At 46.3% G+C, this 12,680-nt stretch overlaps 1 protein-coding gene across 3 annotated transcripts in view; it reads left to right on the forward strand.

Annotated features, from left to right (window-relative positions):
- The window catches only part of CAMK2A (calcium/calmodulin dependent protein kinase II alpha), a 342,928-nt gene that overhangs the window by 226,145 nt on the left and 104,103 nt on the right, over positions 1-12,680 (forward strand). For all 3 annotated transcript variants that reach the window (XM_075344361.1, XM_075344363.1, XM_075344362.1), the window contains exons 4-6: positions 5,115-5,169; positions 8,403-8,468; positions 8,583-8,655. In XM_075344361.1, coding sequence (XP_075200476.1) covers positions 5,115-5,169; positions 8,403-8,468; positions 8,583-8,655 — 194 coding nt within the window. The remainder of the gene's footprint in view (positions 1-5,114; positions 5,170-8,402; positions 8,469-8,582; positions 8,656-12,680) is intronic.

Raw genomic sequence — 12,680 nt, forward strand, 5'->3', positions numbered from 1 at the left:
AGTTGTAGATTTTATTAGTAAATCATGAATTTGGCTATACCACATAAACCCCTAGATGACGCTCGCCACCACTCCATTCCAACGGGGCACTTCAGAGCCACAGTTAGAATCAGAGAAAGTATCATGTCTCCTATCCAGAGGATTGGTGACAACATTGTTTTTTTCCCACGCTTTACATTTCTTTGTATCCATTATGGACCTTTACATTTGGAACTTCTATAAAATATTGTAAATCAAAATCAAACTATTAAATATAAAGAGATATATTTGAAAGGGGTCGTCCACTACTTATATTTTGATGGCCTATCCTTAAGCCCGCTTTACACGGTACGATCTATCGTGCAATTTCACGATCGATCGTACCCGCCCGTGTCGGTTGTGCGTCACGGGCAATTAGTTGCCCGTGGCGCACAAATTCGTTAACCCCCGTCACACGCACTTACCTGTTGTGCCATGTCGCTGTGGGCAGCGAACATCCTCTTCCTGATGGGAAGCCCCCGGCGCACAGGTGATATCTTGTGATAGCTGCCGTAGCGAACATTATCACTACGGCAGATTCACACGCACATACCTGCCCTGTGACGTCGCTCTGGCCGGCGACCCACCTCCTTCCTAAGGGGGCGTGTCGTGCAGCGTCACAGCGACGTCACACAGCGGCCGGCTAATAGAAGCGGAGGGGCGGAGATGAGCGGGACGTAAACATCCCGCCCACCTCCTTGCTTCCGCATAGCCGGCGGGTGCCGAGGGACGGAGGTAAGCTGCTGTTCATCGTTCCCGGGGTGTCACACGGAGTGGCGTGTGCTACCCCGGGAATGATGAGCAACCGGCGCCATTTTAATTAAACGAGATTATGAAACCGAGCGACGAGTAGATGACTCACGATTTGTGAGCGATACTGCGTTGTTCGGAGGTGTCACACAGCCCGACGTCGCAAGCGATGCCGGATGTGTGTCACAAAAACCGTGACCCCGACGATCTATCGCACGATAGATTGTCTCATGTAAAGCACCCTTTAGGATAGGTCATCAATGTCTGATTGGCCGGGGTCCGATACCCCACACACCCACCGATCAGCTTTTCCCAGTGCCACCGCTGGCAATCTATGATCGGAAATGCTCTGTTCCAGAGCTGTCTCGTTTTCCAATAGCGGCCGCAGCCAGGTACTGCATATCTGCCTCATATTGATTTCAATGGGAGGCGATGTGCAGTACCCGGCCGTGTCCACTATCAGAGGACAGAGCAGCTCCAGATCTCAGTATTTCCGGTCATAGACTTCAAAACTGTGGTACCGGGAAAAGCTGATCAGTGGGGTTATGGGGTGTCAGTCCCTTTTTGATCAGACACTGATGACCTATCCAGGGGTGGGATTCAAATTTTTAACAGGTTCTCTGTAAACCCCACCTATTTGAAAACCACACCCATTCTGTAACCACACCATTTTGTTAGCCACACCCATTTTCACGCACTTTCCTCAACCAAAAAATCCAAGTAATTTAAAGTATAATCTCTTGACCCTTCTTCTCCTCTACCGTCACTCTCCTGTCCAGTATCAGTTGTTCCAGTCACTGTCAGTCATAGTGTATTAAACGGTTTTTCTACAATTTTTAAAAATTACTAAAGGAGCCCTGCTAAAATTGGAACGGACGACCTTCCCCATACAGATCTCATCCCATGTGGCTGCTTTTCCCCTACAGATCCCATCCCATGTGGTCTCTCCCCCCCTGCAGATCCCATCCCATTATGGCCTCTTTCCCCTGCAGATCCCATCCCATTATGGCCTCTTTCCCCTGCAGATCCCATCCCATTATGGCCTCTTTCCCCTGCAGATCCCATCCCATTATGGCCTCTTTCCCCTGCAGATCCCATCCCATTATGGCCTTTTTCCCCCAGCAGATTCTCATCCCATGTGCTCCTTTTCCCCTGCAGATTCTGTCCTATATGGCTCCTTTTCCCATATAGCGCCCATCTTTATGCGGCCTCCCCTCCACATATAGCTGCCATCTTATGCTTCCCCTCTCCCTGCATCTTCAGCTCACTGAGCGCTTACCTGCTCCAAGCACCGGCGGCCTCTCCTCTGTCCTCCGTCCTCCGCAGCTCGTATCTGAACACTGACAGACGGCAGGAGGAGGAGCTACCTCCTCACACTGCCATGACCTCTCTGCAGCGTCAACGCGTCGCTGCACGCCGGGTCAGAGAGCTGACAGGTTTTACTGAACCCGGAAGTGCGGCGCTGAGGTACGGGGATTCATTTGTGTTAGAGTGTTAAAGAGACACTAACACAAATGAATACAGGGAACCAGATCGCCAGAGCCGTTTCTTGCTGGTTCGGGGAACCGGCTGCTATTTTAACAACCGGTTCTCCCGAACAGGACAGAACCGGCTGAAACCCACCCCTGGACCTATCCTAAGGAAAACATAAGCTCTCTATAGAGGACCAACCACCAGGATTTTCATATATAAACTAAATAAATTTCATATATAAACTAAAGCCATGCACCCGCTATACTGGGGCTATCATGCTGATTCTATACATACCTTTAGTTGTGAGATCGGATGTATACTTTCTGAAATATAGGCAAGTACAATTTGGGAAATGCACTGTTATTTGATTGATAGGTGCTGCAGAATATCTAATAGGTGGGTCAGGTTTTGCTAGTTATTCCTGGCCCTGTCTGCCTGCCTGTTCTTCCTCCCTCTGTCCTTCCTCCCCCTGTTTCTCTTATTACAGGGGGGAGGAAGGAGGAAGGAAGGACAGGCAGGCAGACAGGGGCAGAAATAACTAACAAAACCCGACCCACCTATTAGATATTCTGTTGCACCTCTCATCAAATAACAGCGCATTTCACAAACTTTACTTGCTTGTATTTCAGAAACTATACATCCGATCTCACAACTAAAGGTATGTATAGAATCAGCATGATGGCACCAGTATAGCACTGGCTTTAGTTTATATAGGAAAATCCTGATGGTTGGTCCTCTTTAAGAGACATCTCTATGTGATGTGACTGTATATGGCCAGCAGAGGGAGACAGTGTCTGCACTCATAAAGCAGCTAAGCAAGTCACAGCAAACTAACATTTTAGCCTGAGGCAGAGTTCCTACATTCATTTTTTTTTTCTCGCAAGTGAAAAAAATGCAATGACTTTCAGCAGTGTTTGGTCAGGGATTTTTCTCATATGTAAAATGAAAATTTCTTCTCCTACTCATTACAATGTTAAAAATTGACAGCACACAGACACCTTACAGATGGCATCCATGTGCAGCCTGTGATTTTTACAAAGCCATAGACGTGTATGAGTGGTTTTAATCCGTGACTCAGTCCATAAAGCGCAGATCTCCTTGATTTTCTTTGTGGACCCAGTCTGGTACGTGAAGACTGACTCACCAGTCTTTATAAGGGGGAGCGCTGGAGTTAGACGCTCCAGACTCATGAAGAGGCATACAGTATGTCTCTTTCTGATCAGGAGCACCAGACAAGTGGTATAGATCTCTGTATGCAACTTGCCACAAATCCTACTCATATTCCTGATGGAGTAATATCTAAATGAATTTGATGAGCAACGATCACAATGCCCCCAGTCCTCACAAGTTTTGCCCACTTTGTTGGAGCTAGGAAAAAATGGCATGAGTAGGCCATAAATCACATAATTTAAAATTAGTATATAGTAGAAATGAAGACACTCACCGGTTCTTGCTGTGCAGAAAAACTTTTATTCATGGGTGGAGGTTACATGCTGTGGCAGCGGGGAGGGGTAAGACAGAACAACACGTCAGACGACGGCCGTTTTGCACTCTGTCTCAGTGCTTCGAAGCACTGAGACAGAGTGCGAAACGGTCGTCGTCTGACTCGTTCTGTCTTACCCCTCCCCGCTGCCACAGCATGTAACCTCCACCTTTGAATAAAAGTTTTTCTGCACAGCAAGAACCGGTGAGTGCCTTCGTTTCTACTATATAATAATTTTGGATTGTTCTGCATCTATGAATGAGCTCAATGGTATACAGCAGTAAGATTCTGCCAAATCACTGGGTCAACTGAAGAAAGCTGCAGCTACACGGCTAATGTGAACAGTTGCTTTAACAACTTCTTAAAACTTCTTAACTTCTTAAAATAATTAATCACATAATTTAAGCACAGCCTCAAAGTGCGCCAAAATTATGCAAATTTAAACAGCTCTTTAAATTTTGATGTACCCTGTAGATTATGAGGGGGTACACATGATCTATCTGTAATGTATACATGAAAGACAAACATTTGAATGTGGATTTAAGACCTCCATATACATTATACTTATGTCATCCGAACCTACCGATATCAACGGGTTGGGCCGACACTGTAACATGTATGGAGGCACCGGCCATGACAACTGCCCCTTCTTCCACACTAACTCATGCAGGAGGTTAGACCAGGAGATCAAGCTGTCTGACATTATAATCAAAACTATTGTGGGGGGGTGTTTTTCTTCCCCTCTGTTGTTGCCTGCTTATGATTGGTTAGCATCGTACAGGGAGAAGAAGTACACGCCCACAGTAAAAACTGTCTGATAACACCCACTTAGACTTAAAAAACTTAACTTATTAGATGCCAAATACTTGATTGCTAATATCTCTACAACAGAGAAGCGAAATTTAAAAATAAAAAAGATGTTTTATCCCACTCTGCAGCCATTATTACATCATGCGTCCTGTTCAGAATGACAAATATAATGAAAGGTCAACTTTGAAAGGAGAACCCCTATTAAAGAAAGCTTCCTTGATCATTAGGTAATCTTTTTATGTGTGGCTGGCCCATATTCTTTAACAAATATTAAACCTTTAAAGTCAAGGATGACACTATTGTAGAAATACCCACATAATAGCCCATATGTGCCACGGGGGAGAGTAATGCAAATGAATATTCTTCCAATTTTCATCTATTTCAGATGGCATGATATGGTAAAAATACACATGAATTTTTTATTGCAAAATTATGTCTTCAGCGCACCCCCAGACAATTTCTGCTATATTATAATAACATACAAATTTGTATCCGTCTAAACATGAATTTTCTTGCATTATTTATTACAGGTTATGCAAATATAATGGCGTATCTTAATGTTTGCTGTCTTCCTTTGCAGTGAGACTACATGACAGCATCTCGGAGGAAGGACACCACTATTTAGTGTTTGATCTGTGAGTATGTTCTTTATGTTCACCGGCGATGTCTCTGCCGTACAGGAGGCAACGTGTGATTAGAATGGCAATGAAGTTCATTTTCAGTTTAATGAAACAATTATCTTGCTCGGCTTTTACATTTTCCTTGGCACTTTTACCCTTTGTGTTGTTCACAATCACTCACTGTCATTTACCACTTGTAAAAGGGACAATTAACAAGGTGGCATTGTCCCTTAAAAAGGACCTGTCAGTTGCACAAAAAAAATCAACTTAAACTCCTTGTAATAATCCCTGAGCTTCCCTTATTCTGCCGCTCTTCCATTTTTTTTTTGCATTTTTTTTTTGCTGCGTCACTACCATTGCAAAGATATTCACACTTGTTTTTTTCTGGAGCACAAAATGGGAAATCTCTGAAGAAACACCCAGTTAGACTGTAAGCAGAGTGTTCTTTAGGGGTGTGTGCTTTCACCCCTCCCTCCCATATGATGCCAATCACAGATCTGCAGCATCTAGGGCCATTAGAGCTGTGATTGGTAGTATCTACGAGAGAGGGGTTGAAGAACACGCCCCCAGAGAAGACTCTGAAGAAACACCCAGTTAGACTGTAAGCAGAGTCTTCTCTAAGGGCGTGTGCTTTCACCCCTCCCTCCCATTCACTGTCAATCACAGGTCGGCAGCATCTAAAGCTTGCTTTACATGTTGCAATTTCGCATACGATATCGTATGCGATTTGCAACGCCCCCATCGTATGTGCGGCACGTTCAATTTGTTGAACATGCCGCACATACGATTAACCCCCATCACACGTACTTACCCGTCCATACTACCTCGATGTGGGCGGCGAACGTCCACTTCCTGGAGTGGGAGGGACGTTCGGCGTCACATCGACGTCACGAGGCAAACGGCCAATAGAAGCGGAGGGGCGGAGCTGAGCGGGACGTAAACATCCCGCCCACCTGCTTCCTTCCGCATTGTGGGCCGGGAGCCGCAGGACGCTGGTAAGAGCTGTTCATCGTTCCCGGGGTGTCACACACTGCGATGTGCGCTACCCCGGGTACGATGAACAACCTGACATTCAATCCATGAGGAATGAACGACGTGTGTGCGATGAACATTTTACTGTTCAATCGCAATCACATGTACCTGTCACACACTGCAATGTAACTTACAATGCCGGATGTGCGTCACTTACGACGTGACCCCGCCGACACATTGTAAGATACATTGCAGCGTGTAAAGCGGGCTTTAGACTATTAGATCAGCTGTCAAGCTGTGATTGTCAGCATCTACAAGAGAGGGGTTGAAGCACACGTCCCAGAGAAGACTCTGAAGAAACACCCAGTTAGACTGTAAGCAGAGCCTTCTCTGGGGCGTGTGCTTTCACCCCTCCCTCCCATACACTGCCAATCACAGATCAGCAGTATCTAAAGGCCGCTTTTCACACAATGATATTGCTAGCGATCTCGTTAGCGATGTGACATGCCCAGATCGTTGCTACGATTTGCTGAGAACACTCATAGGTCGTTTTGTAAGGGTCACACGTACCCATCTCACAAACAACGCTACATCGTTCAGCGATATATTGTTTGACCAAGGCAGTCGTGTGGACACTATCACACAACAATCCTCCCAACGATTCCGGCAACAACAGAGGCGTATAATTGTGTCCGGCTTATCAACCATGCCTGCCAAATCAGAACGCAGTTGGTACCACCAATCAGAGCGGAGGAGACGTGGAGCATTGCTCGTAGCGTCACACCCGCGTCGCCCGATGACGGACGCACTAACGATGTTGTTCGTCGTTGGCAGGGTGTCAAACGTAGCAATATGTCTGCTGCGTTCCAAATGACAAACAATATTTTGAAATTGAACGACGTGTGAACGATCAGCGATTTTCGCTAGTTCTAAGATCGTTCGGAGTCGCTCGTAGGTGTCACATGCAACGATGTCGCTAACGACGACAGAAGTGCTTCACGAAAACCGTGACTCCAACGACATATCGTCAGATAAATCGTAGCATGTAACGGGGACTATTAGATTAGCTGTCAAGCTGTGATTGGCAGCATCTACGAGAGAAAGGGGTGGATGCACATGCCCCCAGAGAAGACTCTGAAGAAACACCCAGTTGGACTGCAAGCAGAGATTTCACATACTGATCTCCAGAACAAACAAATGTGATTATCTCTGAAACGGAGTGGTGCAAAAGAAAACGGAAAAGAGTGGCAAAATCAGGGAGGCTCAGAGATTTTTACAAGGTATTTCACTCAATTCTTTATAATAAGTAAGTGGTGGTCCTCTTTAAAGTAAAATTTGTGGTCTACATCACATTGGTATACTATTTGAATTTATATTTAAAGGGGTTGTACAGGACTTCTTGATTACCTACTCTTAGGGGTACTTTGCTACTGCGATCTCGTGGGGTCGAAAGTGACGCACATCCGGCGCCAGTAACGACGTTGCAACATGTAAAGCCTAGATGCACCGATAAATGATCGCAAAAGCATCGTAAATCGTGATCTGTGTAGTGTCGGTCATTTTCATAATTTCGCTGCAGCGACAGGTACGATGTTGTTCCTCGTTCCTGCGGCAGCACACATCGCTGTGTGGAGCGAGGAACTTTTCCTTACCTGCCTCCCCGAGCTATGCGGAAGGAAGAAGGTGGGCGGGATGTTTACGTCCCGCTCATCTCTTCCCCTCCGCTTCTATTGGCCGCCTGCCGTGTGACGTTGCCATGACGCCGCACGACCCGCCCCATTAGGAAGGAGGCGGGTCGCCGGCCAGAGCGATGTCGCAGGGCAGGAAAGTGTATGTGAAGCTGCTGTAGCGACAATGTTCGCTACGACAGCTATCACAAGAGATCGCATCTGTGACGGGGGCGGGGACTATCGCGTTCGGCATCGCTACAATTGGCTAGCGATGTCGCAGCGTGCAAAGTACCCCTTAGGATAGGTCATCAATATCAGATTAGTGGGGTTCGACATCCAGCGTCCTCCTGCTGTGACCAGATGTACACATGTTACAGAGTCCGGTACAGCACAGCTCCGTACACCTTCTAGTGGCCATTCTCCAATACTACAGCTGAGCTCCAATTGAAGGCCACTGTAAGTGATTGTGCTCCGTACACTTCGTACATCCAGCCCTAGCTAAAAAACAATAATGATAGATAATCTTTAAAACTATCATATACTTTAGAAATGATATGTAACTATGTCCTGAGGACGTCTGACCTCGTGTGCACGGTGTCTTCGCAGGGTCACCGGTGGGGAGCTGTTTGAGGATATTGTTGCCAGAGAGTATTACAGTGAAGCAGACGCCAGGTCAGTACGTTCCACAAATATCAACCGTCAATGCACTTTTTATATCTTGTTTCTAAATTTTTAACCTAATTTGCTTTTTTTCGGCTATTTCCTTGCATTATCTTTTATGATCAGTCACTGCATTCAGCAGATCCTAGAGGCAGTACTGCATTGTCACCAGATGGGGGTGGTGCATAGAGATTTAAAGGTAAGACAATGCATTTATTATTCCCTATTGTTATCTGTAAACTAAAAAATTATATCTTGCAAGTACAATGGTCCCTCAGGTCACAATAGTCACAAAATACAAATTTCTGGGACATTTTGTATCCTTAAACCTCATTGCACATACATGACGTATATACCGTGAATGACAGGAGGATCAGCCAATCAGCATGAACATTTAACTAATAAGGAACCTGTACTACTGCAGTCTGTCTCGTCGCTCATATCTCCAGTACAGTACTTACAAATACATCCTTTAGACCAGATGAGGCTGGTGTATTTTCTTTTATAATCCATGTCAGTATGGCTGTATAATCTTGATCTTAAAATGAGAATTTAATAGCTCTAGATAAAAAATAACTAATTAGCCCAAGTGTATTCAGTCTCCAGCACCCAGGCTTACTGACAGCTGCAGCTTATACTGAGCAGTGTGAGATCTCAGCAGGGAGGAGGGACACTGAGGAAATGTTAATCTTGGCTAGAGGAGCGGAGAAAGATCTATACTTTCCTAAAGAATTAAACAGCCATTATGACAAACTAAATATACAACCTCATCTGATCTAAGCGATTCTATTTAGTAATATATGCTATATGTATTTGTGAAATCTGATGAAAGATCTGCGTTAAGGGAACCTGTACTGTATGTCCAAATCTGGCATCAAGCAAAAAGATTACACCTAGTTCATAATTGATAGCATTTAAAGGGATAATTACTTTTTTTAATGTTAATTATTTGTGCTTGATCATTAGATATATTTTTGTAATTCTCTATGGCAATAGATCTGCCTACTGTATACGTAAAATGAAACAGAAATGGAACAGTAAGGACTTTTTGCAAGAAAAGTATATGGACGTCCACGGATAAGGAAGATCCCCTAGGCAGCACCAATTCTGGTACTGCCTGACCACGGAGGTTGGCACCCTAATAGTCAATGCAAGAGATGGCGCCCCCGTTCAGTGTTATTTTGTAACGGGGTGCCAGGGGTGCCTCCGGCCTTGTAGTCGTGGCCCTTGCTGACAGGCTTACCCCTGGCGTCGCCGTCACTGGGGGGACAGGAGGTGCCTTGGTGGGGCAGAGTGTGGTGGTGCAGATGTTTTCCGGCGCACAAATACTCTTCAGGCATGGGTCAATGCAAACAACAAACATGTTTTATTCTTCGCAATTCTTCACACTTGGCAGTACAAAGCACAATGCTATGGCGCTTCCTTCAGCTGAGGGAAAGTCTACTCTAGCGTTCCCTCAAGTGGGCGACTTGCCTGACTACTTCACTTCGCCCGGCTCCCACTTCTGGCTACCCACAGCCCGGACCCACACCGGACTGCTTCACCCTACGAGGTTCCGCCCGCTCCTGTCTTCTCCGGCTTCCCTGTACTTCAGCTGCCACACTCTGCCCCTGGCTGTTCCTTCTTCTTTCCGGTCCCAGAGACCACTGCCTGTCTTACACACTTTCTTCCCTCCTAAACTGCCGGCTCCACCTCCCTACTGTGGTGACAGCCGTCCCACCCGGCCACTAGGGGGTACCCTGACTCAACATACATGCATACAATATAAAACATTTTTATTAACAACGTTTCCGGGTTAACTAGGCTTCCTTGTGAGGGGTCTGCCCACCCCTTACAATTTTACCCTAGCTACCCCTGTAAATCCCTAAAGAGTGTCAGGCACTAATGTCAGCAAAGATGTTGAATGATAGAGAAAAAACAAATTCACCAAACAATATTGCATCTGATGTTATTTGCCATATATATACTGTATATATATACCTGATTACGTCTCTGCCTGCTCCCTGAATCTAATATGTACTCTACTGGAATTCTGACTCTCAGCCTGTGACTTGCGACTGCGTTTCTGCTTACTCCCTGTGTCCTGTCGTGTCGTCCTGTTTCCTGACCCCAGCTTATCTGACTACCCTTCCGTCTATACTATTCTGACGCCCTGGTCTATCAGGTCGTCACAGGGTATTGTGCAATCTGCCCTTCTGCACGGTATCCGATCCTCCTTGGTTATGGGTCCCTAGCCTTTGGTGTTGCTAAGAACAAGCTAATCGAAATCCTAGAAACACTCTGCACCACACCCACCAGACACACCAATGGGTAGCCTGAAGGGAATAGGGCCGCCCACTTGGGGGATTGGTTAGGGAGGGTCAGGACTGTCAGGAGTAGTCAGTTGTGTGGTGACTCTCGTGAGGAGAGGTCACAAGTCGGTTGGAGGAGGTCAGGATCTGGGCTCCTTGTTAATACTAGGTGGCAGACGTTGGTCTGGGCCTGGTAGGAGCTGGAACCCCGGTCGCAGGGGATCGTGTCAAGCGGCACGGAACTGCTGAGGAGGGCAGCCGGTGGCCTTGTGCCATCTCCGGGCAGGGGCCAGGGCACGACGGGGTACGTGGACCCTAGGCCGGGAAGTAGCTTCAAGCGTCCTGGTAATTTACCCGACGAGGACGAAGTCTTCAAGATTCGTTCTCCACCCGCTTCAAAATCGGGGTACTAGTGCAACGAGGGGGATAGGACTTTCCCAATACACAGTCCAGAAAATCCCAAGCGTCAACCCTGAGAGCAAGCTCACTCAGTTAGCCATACAGGTGAGCGGGACCCGATTAGTTCTCTACTACAGGGGCCAACCAGTAAAGAAGGTGCCAAGGGAAAGGTCACAGGCTAACAAGCAACACCATCGGTCACGGGATCCAGACATGCTCCCTCCCTGCTGCATTGGTGCTCAGAATTTCGTTTTACAAGTTGTCAGTGTCAGCGTTATTGGACTGTGTGAGTACGCAGTGACCCCTTTCCTCCCTAACGGTATCCCCATTTCACCATCACTTAGCCCCAGGGCATTTCCCCCTACCCACGGAGGGGTTAAACACCTGGCTGCCATCCCATCACCACCGGGCTCTCCCAACAGCAGCGGTGGTACTCCACCTTACCTCACACCGTGGGTGGCATCACGAACTATAAACACAAAAACTCCCTGTATATACCCTCCCCTTTAATTTCGAGTGGCCTCGCGACCCCTCCCGGGTCCGGAGACCCCTCGAGCCACCGCGGATCTGGATCTGAGTAGTCTTGGCTGCTGACGCTGGGGCGGTACACTATCCATAAGTAATGACTAGCATCACAGCCATATACAAAGCCAAAGAACTGCACGGCTGGAGCAAAAATGTTATGTGTGACCTATCATGCCGATGTTAGAACATAACATAAAGTACCCAAGGGATATACGCAGTGTAATAATACTGTCATTACTTATTAACACAAGTCTGAAGTGCTGTGTAAGAAGCAGTACAAGAAAATAACACCTTTCCAGAAGAAACTTCTTTCATGCTCAACTATTGTGCAGGCAATGAAAGCATATGGAGTGATTTGTGCTCAGTTTCCCTGCGAGGCGTTCATTGTCTATAAGTGCTGAACCGAACATTATCCATAGCGATACATAGAAGAATGGCCAACACAGAACAATACACTATACACAGCAGAAAAGTGATACCTCTGCAACTATTGATGTAATGCATTGCAACTTTTAAGGGACAGTACTAGATAATAACACCATGACGTCTTTCTTCCAGACAAACGCCATGCCTGGCCATGGGTTGTATATGGTATTGCGGCCCCCCATTGATCTGTATTACCACCCAACCTGTGGATGAGCATGGCTCTGTTCCTGGATGAAGCCGCCATGTTTTTTTTAAGTCAGAACAAGGCCAAGTAAGACAGTTCTTAATATGATTATTAAGAGTGCTGCATTATGCTATCTACCCAATCCCACACCAGTGCTGCTTCTTCTGATCATCCATTTCTTTTTCTCAAGAGGTTTGGACCACTAACAGCCATCACCCTTGTCACCTCGGTCCCAATAATAACTACCATGATATCTTTATAATACTGTATGTAAAGACACGATACTTACCAATGGATGGGAGTACAACTAGGGTAATCAGGTTACACTAACCATTTTCGAATGTCCAAACAAGGAATTCTGAGTTATAAGTTGTTTTGGGTCTCTCCTTGGGTAGCCAG

Source organism: Anomaloglossus baeobatrachus, chromosome 4 (genome assembly GCF_048569485.1).
Source record: "Anomaloglossus baeobatrachus isolate aAnoBae1 chromosome 4, aAnoBae1.hap1, whole genome shotgun sequence".
Classification (NCBI taxonomy): domain Eukaryota; kingdom Metazoa; phylum Chordata; class Amphibia; order Anura; family Aromobatidae; genus Anomaloglossus; species Anomaloglossus baeobatrachus.